At 54.9% G+C, this 26,878-nt stretch overlaps 3 protein-coding genes across 29 annotated transcripts in view; 2 read left to right on the top strand and 1 right to left on the bottom strand.

The window, feature by feature from the left end:
* EDC3 (enhancer of mRNA decapping 3) overlaps positions 1–8,121 on the top strand; it is a 62,456-nt gene extending 54,335 nt beyond the window's left edge. For 10 of the 11 annotated variants that reach the window (XM_015142705.3, XM_077938244.1, XM_077938243.1 and 7 more), the window contains 2 exons: positions 3,076–3,293; positions 5,747–8,121. In XM_015142705.3, the coding sequence (XP_014998191.1) occupies positions 3,076–3,293; positions 5,747–6,081 (553 nt within the window). In that variant the 3' untranslated portion in view covers positions 6,082–8,121. 11 annotated transcript variants of the gene reach the window in all.
* A 436-nt stretch (positions 8,122–8,557) lies between these two features.
* Positions 8,558–26,878, bottom strand: part of CLK3 (CDC like kinase 3) — a 21,734-nt gene continuing 3,413 nt past the window's right edge. The window contains exons 1-13 of one of the 5 annotated variants that reach the window (XM_001100690.4): positions 22,817–23,260; positions 19,287–19,438; positions 18,413–18,629; positions 16,422–16,518; positions 16,078–16,144; positions 13,629–13,745; positions 12,679–12,845; positions 11,235–11,329; positions 11,013–11,142; positions 10,634–10,716; positions 9,999–10,078; positions 9,659–9,749; positions 8,558–8,969 (exon numbers count right to left, since the gene is read on the bottom strand). In XM_001100690.4, coding sequence (XP_001100690.2) covers positions 8,793–8,969; positions 9,659–9,749; positions 9,999–10,078; positions 10,634–10,716; positions 11,013–11,142; positions 11,235–11,329; positions 12,679–12,845; positions 13,629–13,745; positions 16,078–16,144; positions 16,422–16,518; positions 18,413–18,629; positions 19,287–19,438; positions 22,817–23,260 — 1,917 coding nt within the window. In that variant the 3' untranslated portion in view covers positions 8,558–8,792. Of the gene's footprint in view, positions 8,970–9,658; positions 9,750–9,998; positions 10,079–10,633; positions 10,717–11,012; positions 11,143–11,234; positions 11,330–12,678; positions 12,846–13,628; positions 13,746–16,077; positions 16,145–16,421; positions 16,519–18,412; positions 18,630–19,286; positions 19,439–22,765; positions 23,261–26,878 lie in introns of those variants that run through there. The other 4 variants (XM_015142722.3, XM_077939868.1, XM_077939870.1 and 1 more) reach the window with 4 other exon arrangements.
* LOC106999240 (uncharacterized) overlaps positions 23,035–26,878 on the top strand; it is a 20,697-nt gene continuing 16,853 nt past the window's right edge. For 11 of the 13 annotated variants that reach the window (XR_013395771.1, XR_013395770.1, XR_013395769.1 and 8 more), the window contains exons 1-2: positions 23,048–25,045; positions 25,184–25,278. Coding sequence is in view for 7 of the 13 variants with exons in the window: in XM_077939877.1 (XP_077796003.1) it covers positions 25,041–25,045; positions 25,184–25,278 (100 nt within the window). In the remaining 6 variants the exon portion in view is untranslated. Of the gene's footprint in view, positions 25,046–25,183; positions 25,279–26,878 lie in introns of all 13 variants that reach the window. The other 2 variants (XM_077939880.1, XM_077939881.1) reach the window with 2 other exon arrangements.

Below are 26,878 nucleotides of genomic sequence, written 5' to 3'. Positions count from 1 at the left end.
TTGTTTTGGATGTGTTGAGTTTGGAATACCTGTAAGATATCCAAATAGTCTCTTAGCTATAAGGATCTGAAATTTAGGCCAGGCATGGTGGCTCACACCTGTAATTCCTGCACTTCGGGAAGCCAAGGTGGGCAGATCACTTGAGGTCAGGAGTTCAAAACCATCCTGGCCAACATGGTGAAATGGTGATCTCTACTAAAAATATAAAAATTAGCTAGGCGTGATGGCAGGTGCCTATAGTCCCAGCTACTAATGAGGCTGAGGCAGGAGAATTGCTTGAAGCTGGGAGGAGAAGGTTGCAGTGAGCCGAGATCACACCACTGCACTCCAGCCTGGGCAACAAGAGCAAGACTCCATCTCAGAAAAAAAAGAAAAAAAAGTCTGAAGTTCAGAAAAGGGTCTGAGCTGATGCTAGAGATTTGAGAGTTGTCAGCTTGTAGATGGTGTAAGAGTAGATGAGATCATGTGAGAAGGTGTGAAAAGAAAGGGCCTAGGGTGGGATTCTGGGGAACATCGGCATGTAGGGCACAGTTAGGAGGATGAAGAAGAAAGCAAGAGAGGTAAGAAACCAAGAGGGTAGCGTGTAAGAACCAAGGAAATAGTATTTGAAGTCAAAAGGAATGGCTGGCAGTGGTACTGCCGATAGATCAATCAAAATTAGAGTTGACAAGTGCCTATTGGCTTTGTCAGTAAAGAGGAGGATGTGAGCAACCTTGTGGGAGACTGGTGTCTGGAGTGGGGAGGTGGCTTCCAAGGAGCAGGGCAGATCTGGGTTCAGTGGGGCAAGGAAAGCCTCTTTTCCCTGAGCAGCACTCACAGATCCAAAGCCTCACATGATAGGATGTTGCTTCCCACAGGGCCTCTTCCCTATTTGTGAAATGGAACCTGGTCCTTGGCTTGTGCTTCCAGCCATGGTGTTTGGGAGTCCTTGCCAGAAAACTGATATTGCAGATAAATCCTGTAGCTCCTCACTCCAGCCTCTTTTCATTCTCTGGGCCTGATAATGTGTTTGGATGGAAGGCATCTCCTGATTCTGAAGTGATCTTGATTCAAGCAGGCTTAGTCCAACCCAGATGTAAGATTTCCATCTCCCTCATCCTATTTGAGTTGGGGGTTGGAGTGTTAGTTTTTCCTTGTCCCTTGATTTAGGCCTGCTTCCTAGCTGTTAGATCTTTGGGCTCTCCTGTGCCAGGGAAGAGCAGGGAAATGCCTATAGGAAAGGGTAGTGTGAGGTACCCTCTGAAAGAGCATCAGGCCCGTGGGTCAGGTGTCTCCTGTACCTCCTCCCAGAGCCACTGTTGGGGGCACTTTGAGACCATTAAGTGGCTTCCCAGAAACAGTAGTTTTGGGGCAGGAGCTGAATGTCCTTACCAGATCACACTCCTCTCTAGCCAGCTTCTTGGGGCTGGCTGTTCTTGTGCCAGTCTTTTCTCTTAGTGTCTGAACTGTCCAAAGGTCTATCTCCTGTCCTTTGTAGCAGTTGCTGATGTTGAGAAATCAAACCTGTAGTTAGTAATCTTGAAGTTTAATGTATATCAAGTGCCATGCAGTGTTCCACAGTGCTTTCACAGCATAATTTAATGTGGTCCTCATAACTTCGCCTCAAAGCTAAATAATAGCCCTGTGTTTTTGGATGAGAACACTGTGGCTCAGAGAACTGAGGGACTTGCCCACATGATACTGCTGGTACACAGTCCAGCCAGGCCTCTAATCCACATAGGTCCATTTCCAGTGCCCATATACTCTTCGCCTTGCTGCTGGGTGTGTGAATGCTGTGCTCTGCTTCTTTTGATTGAGGGTGGGACAGGTTCTCCCTGAGAGGAAGAACCCTTTTAGGGAACAAAGTGAGTCAGATTCCACAACTCTGCAGCATCCTCTGAAGGGAGCAGTTCTCATCATATTTCCTCTAAATGCAGAAATGGAAAGGCGAATGGTTTGGTGTCTAGAAGGTAGAGTAGATTGTTAAATTCTCCAAAATGTGTCTGGGAATGGGGGCAGTTATGAAGCTCCTCTTAGCTTGTTGACAACATCTTGTCATCTTTCTCCCTTTGGGAAACCGGTAAGTAACAATCATTGCTCCGCCACTAGGCAGGGACCTATGGCCCTGCCGTCCATCTCCTCCCTGCCTTGCCGCCCCGTGAGCCAGCTGTGCTGCCTATGAGTTCGGCACAGCTCCGGGGCTAATCCTCTTTATCTCCTTATTTGTGACTTCTCTGAGTCCAAAGGAGTCTGAGCTTTGAATAGCAGAAAACTGGAAGTGACTACTTCATCCAAGGCAGCTGCTAGCATAGGAGGCCAGGTAACCCTTAGCCTGCTGCCTCCTCCATGGTCAGCACTGATTGAGTACCTTCTTTGTGTTAGGCACTGCTAAGTGCTGGGCATCCAGTATCCACACAGCATCTTATGAAATAGGTACTGTTAATGCCTGCAGCATTGCTTTCATTAGCTTCAGTAAGCTACTAAGCTCAGTAAAGAGAACTTGGATTGGCAACTGATTGAGGAGAATTGAGGGCTATGGTACTTGCTGTGAGCTTATTAGGGAGTTGAGGAGAGGTAAAGTCATGAGCCAGAGTCATCCCAGCAGAGGTAAGCCTTAAGCTGGATCTCTAAGAAAAGGCGGGTCAGAGTTTGGAATGTGAAAGGCTTTCTGGGCAGGGGCCGTAGTTTCAGCATAAGCAGGAAAGAGCCTAACAAGTGCAGGAGAGAATGAGACCAGCCCTGCTGGAGCGAAGCAGACACGTTGTTGAAGAAGAGCAGAGAAGGCTGCAGAGGAACTACTGAGTGTTCATGGGTCAGCAAAGCAGTGTTCTGGCAACAGCGTTGTGTGGCGCAGGATCTGGGTGAACCACTTAGTGGGAGGACCCAGCAATGACGTGGGGCTGGGGTTTGGGACAACGGGAATGCCACCCGATAGACCTGGCCTGCAGTGGATTTTGTCCCCCTCTGGAGCCTGGGACTTGGTGAGCAGTGGGTAAGAGATCCGAGACCAATAGGTGCTACAGGCAATTGTCTGGTATAGGGTGCAAGGGATTGGCAAGTCTGTAGCTGATACTGCTTCTTCACCTTCTTTTCCAGATTGAATCCCAAAAATGTTCACCAGAGGCCTACAGTGGCTCTACTGTGTGGACCTCATGTGAAGGGGGCTCAGGGTATCAGCTGTGGAAGGCACCTAGCCAACCATGATGTCCAGGTCATCCTTTTCCTGCCCAATTTTGTCAAGATGTTGGAATCTATCACCAACGAGCTGTCGCTCTTCAGCAAGACCCAAGGCCAACAAGTGTCTAGCCTCAAAGGTGAGCACTTATGCAGGGCTGGGCTGAAGGCCTCCTCCCTCCTTAGCAGTTTGATGGTCTCGTCATGCCACCCAGTGGCGACAGGTGGAAAGGCACCATGTGTGTAAGGATGGTGCTCTGCCTCTAAGGAGTCTTAGAACAGTAATATACTACTTTCCATCCCCTTACTCTTCTCCCTCTCCCACTACTCAGATGAAACGCTGGGGACCCATTGGTCCATTCCACAAATATTTGTTGAACAGGCACTCTTCCTGATGCTAGGGATATGGCAACAGATATTTTAAAATCCATTCTTCCATGGAGCTTATATTCTGGTTAGGAGATACAAACAGTATGTAACATACTCGTGTAGTTGTAGTAAGAGATATGAATAAAAGTAAAGCAGGGAAAGGAGGCATGTTGGAGGACTGGGTAGAGAGTAGGAGACTTGGACATTTCAGGGTCAGGTCATGATGGGCCTTGGGGATGACCACAAGGATTTGGGCTTTTACCCTGGTGAGATGGGCATCATTGAAGGAATAAGTAGGGAAGTGATATAATCAAATTTAGGTTCCAGATGATCATTCTGGGTGCTATTTGAGAGTAGACTACACAGAGGAGTACACAGAGGTGTCAGGATGCTGTTGTGATTATGGGAGAGAGAGATTATGGTGGCTAAGACAGAGTGGTAGTGCCAAAGGTGGTGAAGGTAGTTTCTAAATCAGTTTTGGAGATAGAATCCACAGATTGGATGTATGGGGGTGGGAGAAAGAGACTTGGGAATGGCTCCAAGGTTTTTTGCCTCAGTAACTGAGGTGCAATCACTGAGATGGGAAAGCTTGATGGAGAAGATTTGGGGAGGAACAGCAGAAGCTCAGCTTGAGACACCTATTGGATATGCAGGTGGAAATGTTGATAGGGAAGGAGTTATATGAATCTGAAGTGAAAGGATTCAGCCTAGAGTTACAAGCCATAGGGAATATTTAAGCCATGAGGAGCCTGGATATGCTGTCACATAGGAAGAGAGTAGATACAGAAGTTGGAAAACTGAGCTCTTTATTTAGAAGTCAGGGAGTAAAGAGCCTAACCAAGGAGATGGGACTGGAATGGTCAGTGAGGGCGAAAGAAAACCAGGAGAGTATGGTAGCTGAAAGCCAAGTGAAGAAAGGAGCATGTCATCAGCTGTGTCAGCAAGCCACGCTCTAGGTTAAGGTCAAAGGAAGACAGAATCGACCACTGGATTTAGCATCTCTGTGGAGGCTCCTGGTGAGCTTGACGAGTGTAGTCTCAAGTGGAGTGGTAGGGATAGAGTCTGATTGGAATGGGTTTAAATGAGAATGGCAGGGGGAAGAACTGGAGAGAGCAAATATGGCCCAGAGAAAGGACTTCACCAGAGGTCAGATGGTGAGTCAAGGGCAAAGCCTGGACCAGAACCTTTGTCTCCTAAGTCTCAGGCCAGGCTCCTGTGGGCACACAGAAGATAGGATGCCACTCTCACTCTTGAGAGCCTCATCACCCACAGGGACTGCCCCCAACGGCACATTCTAAGCAGGGAAGTTGTGGGTCTCTAGCTAAGAAATGATATTACTCTAGGCTGAGAGCTGGGAAGGGGGCCTGGTGTGGGTTCCCCTTCTTGTAATTTTTAACATGATGCCCCCTTCTAGGCAGTTCTTCCTCTTGCTGCCCAAAGGTTTTCCTATCCCAGCTGCTCCCAGACACAAGTCTGAACAACGATTAAGTTTGGTCTGATTTCTGCTATTCTCAGTTTAACCTCTTAGGCCAGTACAGGATCTATATACTTGGTGAGACATCCCTTTCTAATACTGTTCCAGAGGCCTGGTTAGAGCAGAGGAGCCTGGGAGAGGTTCTCTCTTAATTCTTAATTAAGGTTGGGCTGAGTGGGGAACCCATTCCTATGAGATAATGAGTACGAGAGAGGACAGGCTTGCTAGAGTAGAATGAGTAGGCCAACCGGAATAGAATAAGCATGCTCTCACCTGCTCACCCTTCTTGGGTCAGTCAGCAGATAGCAATCAATTCCTGTTTTTGCTGGGCCTGAGTGGGGCTTCCCTGTGACAGCCACCTTGACAGTGGACTCTGCCTTCCCAGAGGTCATAAGGTGCCCAGGGCATTAGTTGAATATACAGAGGCGTGCCTGAGAAGGCAAGGGAGGTGAGGGCTTTGTGCCTTGAGAAGCTCTGCACACTGAGCAGGACAGTGGTTCATCCTGAGAACTCCAGGAGGGCAGTGGTCTGCTGGGCTGACATGCAACTTGGTCCCTAGCACTCAGCCCAGCCAGCTTGCAACTCCTAGGGCCTGTGCCCTGGCCCAGCTTTAAGAAGGCCAGCCTTTGGAGAGGCATCAGAGTGGTGTCTGGAAAACAGAGATACCCTTGGGACGACCTGGGCCCTAGTCCCAGCCTGGGCTGCTCTCTGCTTATAGGGATTTTCAGATGGCACTCTTTCCACCTGCAGATCTGCCCACTAGCCCTGTGGACCTGGTCATCAACTGCCTGGATTGCCCTGAGAACGTCTTCCTGCGGGATCAACCCTGGTACAAGGCTGCTGTGGCCTGGGCCAACCAGAACCGGGCACCAGTACTCAGCATAGACCCTCCCGTGCATGAAGTCGAACAGGGCATTGATGCCAAATGGTCACTGGCACTGGGCCTGCCTTTGCCACTGGGGGAACACGCAGGCCGTATCTATTTGTGCGACATTGGCATTCCCCAGCAGGTCTTCCAGGAGGTGGGCATCAACTACCACTCGCCCTTTGGCTGCAAGTTTGTTATCCCACTGCACTCTGCCTAGAGGGTTCCTGCGCAGGCAGGACCCTGCTGTCCCCTGCTGCTCTGATAACGAACGCCTTAAGGATATGAAGCTTCATGGACCTTGTTAAAGTTTTTTCCCTTTTGGGTTTGTTTCTTCTGTGAGAGAACAGAACTTACTTAAAACTGACCTGTCACTTGCTCTTAGCCAGGAAGTCTTTCCCACTGGGTTCCGGGCTGGGCGGCAGGCTGAGCGTGCAGCAGCTCCAGGCATCTCTACCCTCAGCCCCCTGCACAGCCAGGTGGGCCTTTGTTTACAGCCGTAGGCAGCTCTCTAAGACTGTGTTTCAGGTTTACAGCCACTGGGCCTGGGCACATGCATTGAGGAGTGGGCCAGGTCCTGTTTGGGGGCCTGGACCTGCTCTATTTCAGAGCTTGTGGCTTTGTGTCTCCCTTGCTTTCCCCATGCAGACAGCCCTTCCTCTGTAGAACCAGCTGCGTGGCAGCTGTCCACCAGAGGGCAGACCTGCACTCTCCATTCATTTCCAGGGCTGTGACAGACCAGGCCTTCCCCTAGCCTCACAAGTTGATTTGGGGGGTTTTGACCCTTACTCCTGAGCTGATCCAAGTTTTATGCTGATTTTTCCAAGGATCTCTCCCTCCTTTTCCCTCCATCACTCAGAGGTAGGGAAGGGGGCGGCATTAGGATGGTGTTACTGTATTGGGATTTTATGTTCTGTCATCTTCAGCACAGGTAGTATAAGGTTATATTACTGTAGAACCACAGTGCCCATCTTGCCAGCAGTGCCCGCCCCCACCCCCAAAACTGAGCAGGCTGAGCCTTTGCCTAGTCTGGGGCCAGACCCCTCAGATGGGGATATCCCTGGGGGAGCCTGGTGCTGAGCCAGAAGAGGCTTCCTGGTGCTTCTGTCCTAGGCCACCACTCCACCAGCCCTTTGCCCGCACATACATGCCCCACCTACTCTTTCGTCCCCTCTGCCCTTCCCCTGAAATGGTCCTTTGCAGCTGTCATCCCAGAGCAGGGCACATGGGCTCCCCTGCTTGAGCTCCACCCCAGCTCTTAAAACATCTGGGCCTTGAACCCTTTACAGTTGTCCAGTCTAGATGAACAGGCTTGGGGCCAGCACCCTGTCTCAAAGATGGCAAAATGAGGCTAGTTCTGGATGAGCTAGCTGGTGTGGGTTCCAACCATAGGAACACACTGATGCTCAAATCCTAAGGTGCCAAGCCCTAGGCCCTGGAGGCTGGTAGAACAGGATCTATGCCTGGAACCCTGGCAGGGATTCCTGCCAAGAACCTGTGTTTAAGCCTGCTTCAGGGCTTCAGGCTGCTTCTGCTGTGTCTGCCCAGACTGGCTGAGCGGGTGGATGGGTGGGCAGAAGGGCTTACTGAGGATTGTGGACACAGGGTAGGCCCTGGTACCATGGGTTTCAGGCTGTTACCACTTTCCTTGTAGGAGCATAGCCAGAAGCAGATGAGCCAGGGTAGAGGGCTGGCCCCTCCTCTCATCTTCCCTTCAGTCTTAAATTGTCTCCAGCAATGGGAAGAGGCCAGGGACTGTAATCCTTGTGCTATGTATTCTCTGAGCCTCTGCTCACTCTCAGGGCCAAGCAGCTCCCAAGCCGGAGCCCTCTCTTGGCCACAATCCGAAGAGCAGTCTAGGTTACAGGCATTTTGGTAGGCAGGTTCTGGCTGCCTGTTAATGCAGTTAGGCCCCCTGATTAGGTACAGTGAGAAACAAGCTACAAGAACCCTGGCCCAGGAGACTGCCCACTCCAGCAAGATCCAGGGATGACAGCCTTGCGGGGCCACTGGGAGTTTGTGCCCAAGCTTCTCCCTCTTCTCTCCCCAGGGGGCACTGGGACTGGTCCTTGCCCTCATCCTTAGCCTGGGCCTTCCCCAGAGGTATTAAGTATGATTCCTCCATCTTCAGTTCTTTTCAGGGGCATCCTGCCCATAGTACCTAGTTCCCAAGGGGCCCCCAGTCACGTGGTGAAACCTAGCACTCGTGCAGCTCTTAGGGAACCAAAAACCAGCACTGAAATAAAGCTGAATGACTGAGTCCTGTGGCGTGTGAATTGCTCTGTAGGCTGTCATGAGGTGCTGCCTATTCCAGCCTAGGAACCCGCCCCACTTGTCTCCTGCCCTCAGCAGACCATAATTGTTGGGCACATACAGCCTAAAGTCCCAGCCAGTAATGGGACTGACAGGCTGCGGAAAATCAGACCCCACCTGGCTAGTCACAGTGGGCTGATTCCGTTACATTCTCTGGGGCTGAGAGGTACAGGAGCCAGCAGGGCAGAGGTGCCGTCTAGGACTGCTCAGCAGCCTGGGCTCAGGACATCCCCACTTCTGGTCTTACCCCTGCCTAGCTCTTCTGTGCCTGGCCCAGTTCACACTTAGCTTTCCACAAGCTGAACTGCTAAGAAAGACTTTATTAATAAGGTCAGGTAAGGGGAAGGCAAGGAGCCTGGAGATGGACACACTGGTACCAGGGGTTACAAACAGTAAGAAACACTTTATTATAACTTTACAACATATAAATAGCTTGGGTCAAATCTGTGCTTTCTGGCAGCTGGGCACCAAGTCTGCTCCCCTGCAGGCTCCTGCCTTCCTTCACATTGCACTGTTCATTGGGTGGCTCTGGCCTGGGGCCTGGTGGTCGAGGCTGGAGTCAAGGGGCTGGGTGGCCCAGTCCCACCCTCCATCTCCTCATGCCGTGGCCTGCGCCTGTCATCTGCTTGGGTTGCGGCTGGTGTGGAAGGACCGCTCCTCAGGGGTCAGGCCAGCAAAGAAGGGGTGCAGCAGGGCCTCGGCCAGTGTGATGCGCTGGGCAGGGTCAAATTCTAACATCCTCCTCATCAGGTCAAACAGCTGCACGTGCTCCAGGGAGTCTTGGAGCATATAACTCTGCTCAGGGACACAAGGTGCCTCAGTGTGACGGCAGGATCGTGGGAAGCCACAGCAGGTCCCCTTGCCTCTGGGACGCCTTGCTGGACTGGATCGAGGAGGCAGTGTTGCCTCCTTGGAGGACTCTACTTCCGCCCTCCTGGACAATGAGCAGCTCCTTTCCTTTCATGCCTGTGTTTAACGTTTGCTCGGAACTTGCCAGGCTACTAGATGTCTTGCTGGATTGATGCCTCTGCCCCCACATGCAAAGTCCTGACAAGTGGGTAGAGATCACCTCTGCGAAATTCACTTGCCCGAGCACCAAATGCAGTTGACACAGACCAAATGCAGTTGGCTTCCTGGCCATGTCTAGGTCTTCCCTCCCCCTCACCTCAGTCCTGCCTAGTCCTTCCCAAAATTTCGCGGAGAGAGAGGGACAGGAAGCAGCAGGGTTTCTGACATCTGGCTCTTCCGGTGTTCCCCAATTACATTCATAGCCACCCTATGGGGAAGGGGTAGGGCCAAGGGCCCCTCTGGGACAGTATGCAAGAAGCCCCACTGCCAGCATCCAGCAGTCTTGGGTGCCGCCTCCCATAGAGCTGGATCGAGGAGGCAGCCTTTAGTGGCCTGGCCTGTCTCTGCTGTATGTCTGCCCAGTGCCTGGGGTCTCTCCTTGGCATGAGTTGAGCTGGGGGTAGCCAGAAACTGACCTTCAGAGGTTTGCAGTTCTCCTTCACATACCGGCCATCAGAGCTGTTCTCATCCCAAACTAGGCCCCCTTTGTAGAAATATTTCTGCTTCCTGAAAATTAAGGGGGTGGAGTCAAGTGTGGGAATAGAAAGGGGACAAGCCTCTGGTGGGAGGTGGGGAAGAGCAGCTCCCAAGACAGCAGCAGAACCAGGGCAACAGGTTTGCAGGGGCACACAGGGAAGGTTTTTGGGACCCATGGACTGTCCAACAAAGACTCACCACATCCAGTACCCTGCTGACCCACAGCCAAGAAGAGAAAGGCCCCTATACCAACCCTGAGGGGGCTACTGGGGTCCTTACCTGGTACGGTGGATCATGTGTGATGGGATGGGCCCTAGGATCTTCTCCATCATCACCAGATGCTCTCGGTTTTCGTGGGTCTGTGGAAGATTAGGGACAGTGCAAGGGGGTCAGTCCTAGCTCTGGCCCCTTCAAGGAGAATAAGGAACAAGAAAGATGGGCAAGTGCCCTCACTGCCCCCGCAGATGCAAACCTACCAATGAAGCGGCAGCCCCAGCTTCTCCTGCCAGCCTGTGCTCAGGCTCAGGCTCCTCAGCCCTTGTGGGTGGAGGTAGACTGGGCTGTGGCTGCATTTCCCTCTGGTTAGCTCTTCGCTCCCTGCCCAGAACATGCCCTGTCCCAGCCCATCCTGATGCCTTTATTCATCTGTGCCTTTTATCTAGAAGGTCAGGTCACCTCCTGCCCATCCTCCATCCTCGACGGCCTAGCATAAGACTCCTCTGAGTGTTCTAGCTCCCCTGACTTGTGCACTCCCTTTAGCATCTACATCCTTAAGACTCTGAATCTCACATGATGACTAATGGGAGGAGGAAGACACCTGTCTTCTCATCCAGGTGGGGCTTCCCACCCCAGTGGCCTGCAGCCTATCACAGTAGCAGTGCTCAGGGTAGGGGAGCGATGTGGGGTGGCTGTACCTGGAAGAGTGTGAAGCCCCGGTAGTACTCAAAGAGAATGCAGCCAATGCTCCAGACGTCACAGGGCTGTGCCCAGCCCAGCTCTGAAAGCCAAGATGGGGAGAGGCTGTGAGATCTGGCCCTATGCTTCCAGCCTGGAGGTCACAGGGCAGCCACCACACTGGCTGGCAGGACTCTTGCCCAAATCCCATTACAAGGCCCTCTCAGTAAGGCTGACAGATAAAACCAGGTCAGTCACCTGTGTCTCATGACACTGGCCTCTTGGTCTGAGAAACTCTGCCTGCCCTGGGTGGCAGAGACTGCCAGGCATGCCACTGCCTCTGTTTATACCCTCCCAACAGTCCAGTGTGACGAGGTCACAGGCCATACAGTCACTCACCAAGGATCACCTCAGGTGGGCGATAGTGACGGGTGGCCACAATGGTTGTGTGATGCTCATGGTCAAAGGTGGCACTGCCAAAGTCAGCCACTCGGATGCTGGTGTTCTTCACTGACTTCTCCTCACAGCTCTGAAAAGCAAGGCAGGCCTGCCAGGTCAGGAGTCCACACCAGTGGGTAACCCACCCCTGGAGCAGGGCCTCACCCTTACCCCCACCAATACCTTGTGTTCATTGTAGAGGGTTTCAAACTCAGAATTCACAAACAGGATGTTCTCTGGCTTCAAGTCTGTATGGGTCAGCTGATTCTCATGCAGAACTAAGGGAGCAGGGAAAGAAGGGGAAGTAGGCAAATGAGAAGCTGGCTCTCCTGCCAGCGCTAGGCCAGACCCCTCCTCCAATGCCAGCAACTGCCAGAGCTCCTCACACCCCCACCTCAGCAGGGAGCTGGACTGCAGCCTGCCTCTGTGCTGGCCTCTCTCTCAAGAGTCTGTACTTGAGGCCTTGGAGGGTTCTGATACTTTAGCAGGGGGGTGGGAAAGAAATTTGCCATTTGAAAAACCTCCCTCCACCTCTCCTCTGCAGAGACCAGGCCTCCTCACCTGTCTCTCACCAAAGCTACAGCAACAGCCTTGAGTTGGTTCCCTCTTCCCCGCACCAGCTACATAATTTGCAGGGCCCTTTGCAAAATGAAAATGCAGGTCCCCTGTTCAAGTTACTAAGAATCAAGCACAGGGTCCTGTGTGACTGAGTGCATAGGTTGCATACCCAGGAAGCCAGCCCCGCCTCTCATCGCTAGTCATGAGCAGGGAAGCCTTTCCCGTCCAGCCCCTTCTGACAGTGGCTTCCTGCTTGTAGTCACTTTTCAGCTCAAGGCTCCCATCTGGCACTCAAGACCCTCACAACTGTGTGGCCCACGACTCCCCAATGATAGCCTATTCCACTGGAGCCAATTCTCAGCCCGTAACAGGCTCCAGGCCTCACCAAGCTGTTCCCCTTGCTTGGAAACCTTGTCCCTGTCCCATCTTGCAAATTCTGTGGGAGGAGGAAGACACCCGTCTTCTCATCCATGTGGGGCTTCCCACCCCAGTGGCCTGCAGCCTATCACGAAGTAGCAGTGCTCAGGGTAGGGGAGCGATGCAGGGTTACCTTGAGCTATTCTATATTCTAGCTCAAGGTCTACCAACTTCACCAAGGAGCCTTTCTGTACTGCTGCAACCACTGCAAATCCTACAGTGCTGAGCCCTGGCACCACCAAATGCTTTTCAAGGCTGGCAGGGAGATGACAAGTCAGGGTTGCACAGAGGGTCTCCATGTGGGCAGGACCTGTGGCCCTGTCAGGTCAGGCTTCTACCTTTTTACCCCATGCATGAAGCAGGGAGGTGGGGTTGGTGGTTAGGCCAATTCTGGAGCAGTTCTTTTCTGTTTTCTTCCTGAGTGCCTGGGGGTAGAGAGGCTGGTCCGGCGGTCCCTGGAGGGAGCCCTAACCTTTCCATCCTCACACTGAGATTCCCACCTGAAGACAGGCCTTTCCGCCAAAGGGGATCTGGTGTCCCTCAGGCCCAGAAGAATGGTTAGTAACGTGCTGGAATGAATGGGGACAAGTAACCAGATGACTTGGCTGTAGGCATGTGGCTGCCCATGCTTCTTTTGAGGGTGGACACTTACATCTAAGGGCGTGGCAGAGCTGGTAGGCCATGTGCCGGACATGTGGTAGGGGGTAAGGCTGGAAGTTATTCTCCTTCAGGAACTCAAAGGTGTTCTTGCCCAGGAGCTCAAAGGCGATGCACATGTGACCATGGAAGTTGAACCAGTCAGACATCAAGACGCACAGGCTGGAGGAGGAGGATAGGCAGGGCTCAGGCTGTGTGCTGGGGGCCTGCCTCACCCCCTCTCTCAGATGAAGACAGTTCCCAACTCTCTCCTAGGCCACCGGGTCACACACCAGAACGCAGATACACACAATGCAAGAGAACCACAGCAAGAGCACTTCTCCCCACCAGCCATCATCCAATCCCCAGATGAGCTCTGGGCAAGGATTAAGCTTCCTGCAGTGGGTAGGGGAGATGTCCAGAGTTCTGGTACAAGCCCTCCAAGCTTCCCTACTTATGATGTGGGAGAAGCCCTGCCTCAGAGTTGCTGAGGGAGACATGGAAAGTGCTAGTGCACTCTGCAGGACTGGTGCTGCTTTTCTCGACCTGCCCACTCTGCTGAGCTTCGTGAGGGTGTGCTGGATTCACCCATCTGCCCAGGCTCAGCACAATGTGTGAAGGAGAGTGCTCAGTGTGTTTGCCACAGAAAGGCCCTCCTTTGGGTATCTCCTACTATGTGAAAGCCCCAAACGGCTTCATGTTTTTATCTTGTCTTACGCCAAACATAACCCAGTGAGCTCCCCAATTCACAAATGCAGGCCTGGGAGGCCTGCCTCGGGCCACAGAGCCAGCTGAGGTGGAGCCTGGACTGCAGTCTAAAGGCTTCCAGCAAGACCTTTGCCACACTCCCCTGGCTCTGAGTGTGGGGAGAAGGCACAGTGCAGACGGGTGAAGGGACATTACTAAGCCCCTGGGGGTCCAGCAGCCCCACTGAAGGCTTCCCTCCCACTCCTTGCAGACACTCACAACTTGTTTTCTTTGTCCTTCTCCTTGATTTTTTTGAGCACGTTGATTTCTAGCCGGGCAGCCTCCCGGTACTTGCCCACATTGCGGATGATCTTCAGGGCAACCTGAGACTTCCCTCTGGTACCCGGGAAGGAAACAGAGGTTCTCATCAGCAGCTGCCCAGTCCTTCCCCCACCCACCACCCCAATCCAGCAACTCCCAACAAACACTGCTCCAGGAGCAGCCTGCACTGAAGAAAGCAGATACTGGATGCCCAGCCTGCCCCATGCAACACCAGACCTTTGCCCACCCAACAGCAAGCTCCCTGACATCTGTGAGTTAATGCTCTTGGCATCCATGCCAGCCTTAGGCTTTTATGTTCTCGGCCACTGCCAGCTCCCAAAGGAGTGTGGGAGAGTAGAGGCCAATCCTGCTTACCCAGCGCCAGCCCAAGAGCTCACATAGTGACCTAACCTATAGGCCAGGCAGCCCCAACCCTGGCCAGGCTATCCCACCTAGAGCCCTCCTGCAGCACCTCTTGACCTTCCTGAGCTTATCTGCAAGTCTGAGCCAACAGGGATGGGGGTGCCAGGATCGAGTAAAGATCTGGCAAGAGGTAGGGGTACCAGCAAGGGTACCTCTCACTGTGGGGTCCAGGGCCACTCCTTTTACCGCCGCACCTACCTGCCACAGCGTTTATCAGTGACCACAAAATGCCAGGAACCCTTCTTAAGTGTCCAGAGAAGATTTTAACAGTCCCTGCTCTGTGCTTCCCACCCCCAACCCCACCCCAGGAGGCCATCTGCAGGGAGCCAGCAGAGAAGGAAACCTGCTGAGGTCTGGCTGCCAGGCCCTGTCAGGAAAGGACCGCTAGAATTCAGATGTCCAGTGGGGAACTTGAGTGAGACAGCCCTAGCCTGGAAGGGCATGTCTGAGGCCTCAGGGAGGCTGACGGTGGTGCCTAAGGCTCACAGGCCCAGGGTAAAGGGATCTTCTAGAGAATCCCCTGCTTTTCTTTCCCTATCCTATTTTCCCAGATTCTCAGGGGAAAGGTCATGCACTCCGGCCTCCTCCTGAAACAGGGTCCCTCCGTGGCATCCCAGTCCTCAGCACAGGGAGCTCATCACTTCCAAGGCAGCCCTGCCAGAGTTGCATGGCTCTTACAATAAGACCCTGCCTTTCACTGAGCTGAATTCTGCCTCCGCATGACAACCCCCACTGGCCCTGGCTCCCTTTGAGTCCTTTGAGTGAAAGTAAAGGTTCCCCGGACCCTCCACCTGCTCCCTAGTAACTCCAGAGGCTCATTTTCCCTCCAGCTCCTCAGAGAGGAGCAGCCCAGACCGCCCACTTGAGTCTGCCATGTCTCCACCTGGCCATGGTATAGTTGTGCATGTCCCTCCACCCACTGGTCCCAACCCTAACCTCTTGGGCCGCACTGAGTCATACAGGCATTTGCATGGAAACTTGGAGCAAATGGAAACTTCCTCTCAGTCTACCTTGTGGGCACAGGGAAGGCTGGATGCCTGGGTCTGAATGACCTGAGTACCCCATTTAATGTAGGAGCACTACAGTGCAGTGGTGGCCAACTCTGCCGTTAACTGGAGTATGATGCAGGCAAACCCTGAGTATGTTTATTCATCTTTGCAACAGCGAGGGCCACATACGGGTGGCACGCGGCTCCAATGAGGACACGAGCACTTTGTAGCTGAAGTGCCAAACCAACTAGAGCGCCTACAGCAGGGAGGCAACTGACTCCCTGGAGGTGGCCTCCCCAACCCAGACCTATATGAGAGGAAGCAAATGTTCTAGTCTTGTGGAATGGTGAAGGAACAAAACTACTGCACTGTTGGGCTTGGGAGAGAGTGAGGTGCAGCATGACACACATAGGTATACCCCACTCTCCTGGGCACACTCAGCAGAGACCGCACACTACCCTAGCCACACTGAAGAAGGCAGCGGCCTGCTTGGTGAGAAAGCCCAGGGTCATGTTTCTCTCGACTAAGATCTGCACAGCCTCAAAGGCAGACCCTCAGGGGATGGGACTTATGCCCTTAGGGCTGGGCTTGGTGGTACTCCTAGCCCCTTGCCAGGCAAAGAACCTAAAAGTTATCACAGCTCCAAGCCATAGGGGAGCTATAGAGGCAGCTCCAAGCCATAGGGGAGCTGGGGCCTTGGCCTTGTTCTGATATCCACCACTACAGTCCTGGAGAAGTAGAGAGATTAGAACAGAACCTTTCACTGAGCAACAATTCTTGGGCAGTGTTGCCACATACCTGCAGGACCCAAGAATTTCTCCCTTATTACAGGGGATCAGCAAAACCCCAACATGGACAGGTCAGAACCCTACTTTGATGCCACCCTTCAAAAAGAAAAAAGTTAAGCTCTGATAGCTGCCACCCTCAAGAACTCAGGCCAGCTCTTCCCAGGAAGATCACATCCAGAGCCAGCTGTACTGCCCCAGCTCGCTCACCTGGCATGGTCCAAGCACTCCACCACCTTGCCAAAGGTGCCTTCACCCAGGTTCCCCACAATCTCATCTAGGAGAGAAAAGAAATTGGGCATGAGAATCTGGAGGACAGGGAGTTGGCAGCTCCTGCAAGTTCACAGCATTCAAATTCTCAAAAACAAAAAAGGTTTCTCTCTCACTGCTACACTCTTTAAAATGGAAGTTGCTAGTGTCTGTGTCATTCAGGCAATTACTGGTGGCCCCGCTAAGGCACCACGCGCACTAGAGGCCCCTCCAGGCAGGAGAGGTCTCGTCTAACAAGGGGGGTAGAAAGTAGAGAGGTAAAGTTTTACGAAAGGTGGCTGTACATCGCTCTTGGAGCCAATCGCCGATCCGGCACACCAGGTGACCCTCCTTGTCATCTTCCACACTCCGGCTGCTGCGCTTACTGCTCTGTTGGCTTCTCTGCATGCACCGCCCCCCGAAACGCCATCCGACCAATCGCATGGTAGGCGGTTCCGATTGACAGATTGAGGTGTCAGTCAAAGGCAGAGGTGGAGACGGTGAGGAGCCGGTGGGTTGGTTGGTTGGATTTTCCAGATCCCAGCATTTCATAAGGCACACAGCATATATAACGATAGGGATATTGCAAGGGACACGTCAAGACACAAACTGACTTCAAAAACAGAAAAGTAAAAACAGCTACAGGTATGTAAAGAAAACTCGGACATTATCTCTAAGAGGAGCGCCACAAACGCTCAGGAAGACGACCTGCCTCTGCTGCTGAGGGCCACGCTGTGAGGAGAGCCATCGCCCCGACTCCCTCCTCCTCCTCCTCCGAGTCTCTCCCTCCCAGGCCCTCCCATGTGGCTTTGGCCAGAGCGGAAGATGCAGTGAGAACGGTGGCGCAAGAAGGCAGCTGGCCCCGCCTGGGTCCAACCATCCAGACTGGTCAGCGGCTGCTCCGGCTTCAGCTGCAGAATGCCCAGCCTGTCCTTGCCTGCCTCTGTTCGCCCACGCAGACTTGCACATGCCTGACAGCTGCCACTCAGAGCCAAGCTGCTACCTGCCTCCAGACGGCATCCTTGGCCAGACTTCACCATCACTACCAGAAACAGCCTTCCGTCAGCAGCCCTCCTGCCACCAGCCTCAAGCAGGAAAGCAGCCTTGGATCCTCTGGGCCAGTCAACTGCAAGGCTTCCTACCACAATGGCCCACACAGGCCCCATGCCAGCTCCTGCCCTGGCCTTGGCACCTGTGCTGCTCACAATCTAGGCCCATCCCAAGCCTCACGACGATCGATAAGAGGGCACCAAACAGAGAAGCAGAGCCAGACCTGCACTGCCATCCTGTGGCAGCATGTGGCAGTGTGCAAAGAGGCCAAAGGGCCATGCTGCAATCGCCTGCACAGTCAACCCTCAACCTGTGGCCACTCAAAGAAGTCACAGAAAGAGCTGGGCAGAGAAGACGCCTGGCCTCTCCACCGCTCCTCAGGGGCCTCAAGGCCGGCAGGGGGGAGGCAGGGAAGAGGGATGGGGGAGAAGAGAAGACCGCACGTAACCTCGGAAATACACAACTGGCTTTCCTTCCCCAGGGAACTGAGCGCAGTGAGGGCTCCAGAGACCTTACAACCCTCCGTGCTAGGAATACTGGCCAGGCCCCGCTCTGGGCATGTGGCCTGCAACTGGACAAGGCCTGGGGCAGCAGCCTTTCCACCATTTCTTCACATGCTCCATCACACAGGCACCTGCCCCTCCTCACCGCGACTGCCCCTCGTAAAGAGGCTCGGCTGGAGAGGGCCTGGCTGGAGATTAGAAGGGAAGTTCCCAGTCTGAGCTGGCTGACAGGCAAATCCTCCCGTCCTGTGAGGCACTCCAGACTGGGGGCCTTTGGGAAGGGGTATGCAGATGAGACGCAGAGGTGGATGCAGTCCACATCAGAGCACTCAGTTACACGAGGAGGCAGTCTCTGGGTGGGAAGGACCAAGCCATATAGCTGCAGACCACCATACCAGCCACTCTACTAGGATCCTTAAGAAGTGTCCTAAGAAGTGTCCCCAGCCACTTGCACCACGTGGTCTGTGTCTAGAGCACTGTGTAGACATAGACAGGCCAGAGGCCAGCCAGCATCGGAGCCAGAGTTCCTATAGTTGCCACTGGAAGGGGCCAAAAGACACAGGGGTCAGGACCCTGTGATCAGCCCTGCACCTGGACCAGACAACACATACACACACACATGCACGCACACCAGTGCACGTGCACAGGGCTGGCAGTACTCACCCGGACCAGCCAGCCTGAGAGAAGGCTAGGAAGAGATGAGGCCTTTAAGCCCCAGCCAGCACACTCTGGCTACCACTCACCGAGGAGGCGCTGCTACAAGACCTGGTGCGGCGTTTGTGGCAGTGGTGGGCATGCTTGCGGGTCCGGTATGGCCCCCTCTCCCGCGATCGCCGACGATGACGAGAACGTGAAGATCCATAGTAGTCCTCTCCAAAGGATGGGCTCCGCTCTTCACACCGGTATGTATCGCTGTCACGGCGCTCCCGGTACCTCCTCTGGTAGGGCAGGCGGTCATGGCTGCCAAAAGGGGGATGGGGATGCTGGTCAGCTGGGTCCTTGCTGTTAGCAGGCAAGAGACCTGTGGTAGGGCCACTGTAAAGGGCTGAAGGGGGACAGCCTGTGCTAAAAGCATCCAGACTGGTGAGAAATGGCTGAGAGGGGAGGGTGCAAAGGTACTAAGCCTGCCCTCCAGAGCCCTGTCCAACAGCAGCATCCTCCAGCCATAGGAGGAGGGGTACAGGGGAAGGGGAGTATGGTAGAGGGCCTCCAAGGGTTCCACACCCTCCAGAGTTCCCTGTGGCCTGCTGCAACTCTTAAGTTTGGCCTGGGGGCTGAGATAGGCCCAGGGAACAACCTTTCCAGGGGTGAGGTTATGTTCCTAATCCTCACCGAGGAAGGCTTAGGAGGTTAAGCAGGAAAGTTGCCAGCCTAGAAAATGGGGGAATGTGTAGGGAGAAAAGGCACTCCAAAACAGAGAAAGACTGGGCGAGAAGGAAGGCAGCTACTGCTGAGGCCAAGGCATGCAGGTGAGGTTAGTGGAGGAGCCCAAACAGGACAGGGCAGGGATCCAAGGACAGCTGGGCGGGGATGGAGTCATCTCAAGGAGTCTGGAGTTGCCACAGCTGAGCCCAGCTGACAGAAGGAGCCTTTCCCTCCTATCTAGTTTCCTCTCACCTTCTGGACCGAGATCTCCGTGGGGGAGGCTCCCTTCGGGATGGGTATCGCAGTCTCCCTTCATGTTCCCGACTGTAGGACCTCCTCCTCTTCCATCGGTAGCTCAGGTACGGGTCTGGTTCAGGGGAGCGGTATCGCTTACAGTGATGCATCTAGACCACGAGGAACAGAAAGCCCTGCTAAATACACAGCCAGCCACCTCCAGCCATGGGGCTGCCTGGGGCTTCCCGGTTGCTCCTGAAGAGGCCCATTGTTCTGTTTGGAGGTGGCCCCTCCCAGAGGTTTATGAAGCAAGAAGAACTCTGAGGTCACACTGGTCAAACAGCAGACAATGGGAAACAACCTTCTCTGCCAGTGAACAAACAAACAGCTGCCTCCCAGCAGAGCATCACTGGCCTGGTGGCCTGAGTGCTCAGGGAACTGGGTGAGCCAGGGCCAGGGACTGAGGCAGGAACCCTGGGACGGTGAACACTACCGCAGGGAGATCAAAGGCAGGAGAAAGGGGAGCCTCCTGCACTCCATTCCCTCCCGCCTGGGGAGTCCCGTGAAGTGAATGCTCTATAAAGCCAGAGGCCAGGTAAAGGGCTGTTGGCATGGAGCCAACACACGGGAGGCGAGGGCTCAAAGACCTCAAGTTTGAGAAGCTGAACGCTGTCTGGCTGAGGCCCTGAACTGGACCCCATTCAAGGAAGTAAGGACCACAAGTGAGCATGAGGAGCCACAACAGAGACGAGAAGAGCAGCCCTTGGAGAAAGAGGCATACAGGCCTCAGGAACATTCCATAGCCCTCCTGAGGGTCTACCCAAGGAGACGTGGACCCAGGGGGTCTGTCCAGCCCCTGCTGGCTCATCCTGGGTCTCAGCACTGGGTAGGATGCCAAGGTCCTCAGAGTATCCAACTTTCTTGCCAGAGGCCCATTTAGTACCCTTTTACACCACCACAGTGCCCTGCCAGGTGCCTTGCCTTTATCCTACAGTACCATTACTGTCCCTTCTTCTAGCTCTCCGGCTCTAGTATCCTACCCTACGCCTATCTCAGAATAGCCAGAGGGTTAGTCGTCTGGCAGGTAAAAGAGCCTTGCCTCACTATCCCTGTTCAATGAGGACTTATATCCACCACATGAAATTGCCAGGCTGGATCCGCCACCAGCGGAGAAAGCTGGCTATGTGAGGCCAGCAACCTGCTCCACCCATACATGAACCCGACTGCCTCCATGGAGCCAGTCTTCTTCCCAACACTCACACTTGGCCACAGCCAACCTCCAGTCATGGTCAGTCCTGAGCTTGCCTGGCCAAGCACATTTTGTACAAACCCACTGAGGCTGCCCCATCTCATCAGCAGGGTCCGTCAAGAGAAGATCAGCATAGAACAGCTCCCCATGCATGAGCAGGACAGTGAGGCCTATGTGACCACACCCCTGGGAGCCTCTCCGTGTCCCTAAGAAAGCCCTCCATCTCCCCACTAACATGTCTTCCCCCATTTACCTGGGAAGTCTTTGGAGATAAACATTTTGTAAAATCACCTCCCCAGAAGCTTAGATTTGTTGTTTTGGTAATCAGTTGACTAATGTTTCACTGTTTTCCTGCAATTACTCTGGGTCAGGTGCCCAAGTTATGGAATGAAAGCAGTAACTCACATCCCACTAATTGACCCAGAAGATGCTCCACTGGCCAGGGCACATATCATGCCATAAGGCAAGTATGATCCTGCCCATCCTCACTGGGCAGACAAACACCAGAACTGGAGGACATGGTCACGGTCACACCAGGTCAAAGACTCCCTCCTGGGACCTAGAAGATTCTTATGTCCATACATATTCACATCAATGGAGAGCACAATTTCAGAGTCTTATAGATGTCCATCTGATTCATGGCATGCTACTTCTAGCTGTGTGCCTTTGAACAAATTATTACACTACTCTGACCATCAGCTTCCTCTTGCATCAAGGGAATAGTAATCTCTTACAAGGTTCTATGAGGATAAAATATGTCTGTCCTGTAAGTGAAAGGCCTAGCACAGCTTTGTGCCCACAGAGGTACTAGTGGCAGCTTTTCATGAATCATTTAAAAGTTCCAGGTAACACTTCAGGGGTGTGTTAAATGCCTTACAGACATTTTATAAGTCCCTTCCAAGGAAACTGGGAGGAGAGAGCTCTGGCAGAAAACTCTAAACTAAATCCTAGTGCTGTCACATACCAGCTTCATGACCTTAGACAAGGCACTCTAGGCCTTGGTTAGCACGGCTGGAAAACGGAGATAACATTTCCCAGCCTGGCAAAAGAGCTGAGAAGTATGAGAGTTATAAGGTACCGCACACAAAGCAGTAATAAAGAGTATCCTTCCTTTAACACATTCTAGGCAAGTAAAATATTGGAAATAGCAGATATCATCCTCCCAGCCAGGGCTCTAGGGCCTATTTCTCAATTATTTCTGATTCTCTAAAACCTCAGCAAACAGCTTGTTTAAAAAGCAGCTAAAGGCCACAATTATGCTTTGGGAAGCTCTGCTCTGCACAATAAGGAAAATGGTGATGTGAAGGAAACCAAGCCAGGGATGTCAACTTTGAGTACAGGCCTTGTCGGCTTCTCATTTGCTGTTCCTGGCCAGAGAACTGGGCTGACTAGAAGTGCAGCCAGCCAGGTCAGCGGCTGCCCTCCCAGATTCCAGCCACCCCAGCACCCATGGTTATTTTTGGCTGGCACTGCCCTACCACTGCAACCTCAAACCTGCCACCTAGCAAGCCTCCACCACCAACGGGTGAAACGCTTCTTCTTTTCAAGGACATCAAGGAGGGAAGCTGGAAGGCCGCCAACTCCGCCTCTGCTGGGGGCCTGGTTCAGGCAATTTCCACCCCAGCTCCACATCAGGGCACCCACACCCGGAACTAAAGCTAGAGACTCCCAGCAGGACGGAGGAGCAGCCAGGGGATTTGTACTGTCAGCTTGGCCCAGCCCATCCCCCGGGCTGGAGCGGCTCCATCACCACAACAAAACACACAAGGGGGCCTGCGCTATAGTTCGCGTCCCTTCCTGCCGCGCCAGGTCCCAGGGGTCTCAGAGTCCCCTCTCCTGTAACCGCCACCAGTGGCGCCGAGGGGAATCCCGGGGGCAGAGGCAAAGCCGAACTGGGCCAGAATCAAACTCCAGGCCGCCAAGGGAGGAGTCGTCTGTGGACCAAGTCTGAAGCCAGGGGTAGGGGAGGTGTCTGAAGGGTCTCTGGCTATTCCACGTCGGACCCGACCCCATTCCGCGGGCAGGCACAAAGCCTAAACTGGACTCTTGAGCGGCCCCAGAGACCGTTCAGGCTCCGCCTTCAACACCGCGGAATCGAGGTCAGGGTCCGCAGTGACCGCCCTCCGGGGCAGAAGCAGCGGGTCAGGGGTGAGAGGTCGAGGCTGCGGCCCGAGGTGGGCCGAAGAGGAGAAAGAAAGGGAGTAAGCCGAGACCGAATGGCACCAGCGCGCCTGCCCCGCCGACTCACCCCCGGCCGCCGCCACCGCTGTCGCCGCCGCGGGCCCCAGCCCACACTTACCGTCTCCCAGGCTCCGGCTGCAGCTAGGCCCCACTCCCCGCTCCGAGCGCTTCTTCCGCTTCCGGCTGCGACCTCCGCCCGTGGCGGCCCCGCCCCCTCGCGTGACGCAGGCGTCGCGAGCCCCGGCTCGACCCGGCTCGGAGGCCTGGCCGCTCTAGCCCCCGACTCGAAGGCTCCGGGACACCAGCCCTCTCCGCTCCGGTGGGCGCCGCGGCCTCGGAGACTAGTTCCGGGAGGGTCGAGGGGACGGGCCCGGCCCGGCCCGCCTCCCGCCGTGTCGCGGCGCACGTAGGTTCCCCGACCTGACAGGTGCGCGGCCCGGGCCGGCTGGGCTCTCAGAGCCGAGACGTGGGGCCCCGACCCGGCCGCGGGGCTGGGCCCGCTCCGTCGCCCCGACCCCGCGTGGTCCGCCAACTCCCTTCTGCGCGCGGAGAGGACGGGCATTGTTCTCGGGGCCCCGGAGAGCGCGAGAGCGGCCTGAGGTCTGTGCGCTGGGGCTCGGGAAGGCGGACGCGACTCCGCTTGCGCGAAACGAGCGAACGACACATTGTCTTGGTGTGTGCGGGTTTTTCGAAAGCCGTGGTGGGGCTCCCAGCTAGCCAGTGCGTGCTGGGCAGTTGCTGGGAAGACACCCTAGTGCTACTCTGGCGGGGCCTGTCGGCGGGGCCGGGGTCTGGCGGGGAGGAGATCCCCTCTCCTTGAGCCCCCTCCGGTGGAGCAGCTTCCTGCCAGCCTGCGTGGCCTCTCCGTTAAGACTCCCCCTCCAGACAAAACCCCCGCCAGCCGCATCTCCGGGCCACTGGACAGCCCCGTTTGGCAGAGGCCTCGAGCGTGAGGTCACCAAAATCCCTGACACCTACTGTCCCGCGCCAGGTCGGGCAGGATTACGAGGCCCTACTTTGCAGATGAGAAAACTGAGGTGGGGCTCTTTTGAGAGACCTCACTGTGAGCGTGCGCGTCCCTCCCGGTCTGGGAGTGGCGTCCCCGGCCTCGCGAGCGTCGTGCAGCAGAGCGACAGGGCGTGGCGCCTAATTGTCCCCACGCCACGCGAGGGCTAGAAATCCTCAGTCGGGGCGGACCATCCCTCCAGGCACCGCCCCCTCTTCGGGACCGCTCCGCGGGGGCGCCAAGGGTTTCCCCACCACCGTGGGGCTCCCCACCGGCCGGCCAGCCGCTGCCCAGCCCATACCCACTCCCCCGCGGGGCTGGGCCCGCCCCTGACGCGGGACGCTGTCGCAGGGGGGCCCCCCTTCCAAGCTGCGACTGTGCTTCAAGTCCTTCGCCAGCGGCTCTCCCTGAAACGGGGGATCTCACAGCATGATTTGTAGGGGTGTTTAGTATCCCCCAAATCTCTGCCAGCTCCACCACGGCTACCGGAAGTAAACAATAGACGCTAATTCAAAACTAGGTCCCCTTCCAAAAAATTACAAAAATTAGCCGGACTTGGTGGCGCGTGCCTGTAGTTCCAGCCCCTTGCAGCGGACTGAAGCAGGAGGATCGCTTGATCTCAGGGGGTTGAGATTGCAATGAGCTGTGATCACACCACCGCACTCCAGCCTGGGCGACAGAGCGAGACCCTGTCTCAAAAAACAATTAAAAAATCTGCCAGGCACGGTTGTTCACGCCTGTAATCCCAGTACTTTGGGAGGCTGAAGTGGATGGATCACCTGAGGTCAGGAGTTCGAGACCAGCCCGGCCAACATGGCGAAACCCCATTTCTGCTAAAAATACAAAAATTAGCTGGACGTGGTGGCACGCGCCTGTAGTCCCAGCTGCTGGGGAGGCTGAGGTGGGAGAATCACTTGAACCCGGGGGGCAGAGATTGCAGTGAGCCGAGATCAGGCCACTTCACTGCGGCCTGGGCAAAACAGCGAAACTCCATCTCAAAAAAGAAAGTCAGGAGCCGCTTCGGTGTACAGGGGGTGACCCAGATCAGCTGCTGAGGTCCTGCCCCATAAGGTCCTACCTCAAAAGCTGAAGATTTTGAAAAATCCCAGGCTGTCTGAGATGCCATTCCTGCCTGGTCCCCATGGCCTCAGCCACACTAGCCAGGTTCCATCCCAGGGTTTCATCAGCTCAGATGAGGTGGGAGGCCTCTGTGGTGTCTCCTCCTCCCACCACTTAGTGTTGCCTGAGTTTCCATGGCTCCAGGATACCAGCCCTGAGGAATGGATGTTCTCAGAGAAGCTCCTGTCCCCAGCCCTGCCCTGAGCTCCAGGCTCTGATGGGGTAAGTTAGTCACCTTCCTACCAAACTGCCTACCATTAAGAATCCAGGAGTCCCTGCCTCCCAGTCACGAAGCAACTCTCTTTTTCTGAGGTGGAAAAGAAGCTATCTCCCAGCTCTCTCCCTCTCCACACTTTGCAGCCTGGAGGCCATCCTGCCTGGCATTCTACCCTTAGAGTTTCATTCTTTTGTGGCTTTCACAGCTTTCAGACACTTGGAGAAAGATGTGCCCCCAGGTGAGGTTTGGGTAACTCCTCCTCTCCCATCCCCACCCCAGAAGAGGCTTGCTGCACCTCCCCTGCCCCTCAGGCCCAAGCTCCTGTCTCAGTCCTCAGCCTCTGTGGAGGTGAGGACTGCAGCATATCTCAAGGGCACCTGGGGAGGTGCCGCTGCCCTGCATCCTCCCAAACCCCACAGCTCTTCTCACCCCTCTTGGTCTCCCTTTTGCCCCCCACCTCCACTTCCACTGAGCTTAGGGCTCAGCTCACTGCCTGCCAGGCCCAGCTGCTCTGATGCCCTCCTTGTCCTATTGTCCTTACTCTCTCCTCTGTCTGCCTCATCTGACTGTGACTTCTCTGGAGGCAGTTGATTCACCTCTGAGCCTTGGCCCCAGGGTCACCTCCCTGGAAAGCCTTCCTGGGGCTGCCCTGGCCTGCCCCCCTGCTCAGGACAATCTGGCCTGCATGTGCACTCCATTCTGTGGACCATGAGCCCCTCCCAGACCAAGCTGGGCACAGCTCAGGTTCTCACTAAGGGCAGGGGGCTGCCATGGAAAACCCATCACTACTGACTGGCAAGACAGTGCCTAGGCACAGTGGCATTGTGGGAACTGTGCCCAGTACGGGAGGTGGGGGCAGGGCCAGTCTTCATGGTCCATCTTAGAGAAGCCTTGTGTGGCAGTGATATTTTGGAGGGGAGGCAATTTTGGAGGGGCTGCAGGAGCCTGGGCCTGGAGTAAGGGGAGAGGAGAGTCAAGCTGTCCAGTGGGGAGAAGGCCTGGTGGGCGATGGTGCCATCCTGAGTGGAGAAGGCCTGGGAATGTGAGGAGTGGGGAGGTCAGGGTGGGGGTGGTAGAGGTGCCAGGTGTACCCACTGCTTAGGTGAAGACAACGCCTGTGTACTTTCAGAGCCTGGGCAGGGTGCCTCATGCCCAGGGTTGGGAGTCGGGAGGCAGTGGACTTGGGCCCAGACCCTAGAGGTGAGGAGGGTGATGGTGAGGGGTGTAGGGATGGCAACAGTGGCAGAACAGCCCCTGTCTACCCTCTGACCTCCCTCACCAAGCTGGTGGGTGAGAGATCCGTCAGGGCCTCCATCTTACAGCTGAAGCTATGGAAGGCAGAGAGGTACCTGAGCAGTGACTTGACTTAAAGGCTCTGACACCCACATCATAGCTAAACTGTGGGGTCCCCCAAATGCTTCCCTGCCATTTCCAGACTCCCACACTGGAAGGGGGAATGGGGCTCTGGTGCAGACGGTGTTGGGTGGGAATTGCAGCTCCTCACGGGACTCCCTGCCAAACTTGGGCACTGGCTTCCCTTCAGGAGTGCCTGCTGCACCTCCCCAGACCTGCTGCTGTGAGGATAATGGGGTTTGTGTTTATTTAGCAAGTGGCCACCCCTGGCAGCACCCACAGCTCATGGAAACCACAGGGAATTGAGAACTCTTTAGTGGAGTTGAGGCTGGTGTTTAGTGAAGTTCCAATCACCAGGAGACTTTCGGGCCAGAGGATCAGGGTTGAAGGGTTTTAGTGCGTGCTCAGCCACACTGCCTCAATTCTGAGTCTGAGAAGAGGCCTCAGAGCCTGGTGCTTTGGGAAGCCAGGACTGCCCCGATCTG

This window comes from Macaca mulatta, chromosome 7, assembly GCF_049350105.2.
Source record: "Macaca mulatta isolate MMU2019108-1 chromosome 7, T2T-MMU8v2.0, whole genome shotgun sequence".
Taxonomy (NCBI): domain Eukaryota; kingdom Metazoa; phylum Chordata; class Mammalia; order Primates; family Cercopithecidae; genus Macaca; species Macaca mulatta.
Note: the sequence above shows the minus strand (reverse complement) of the source record. Positions and strands in the feature narration are given on the sequence as shown.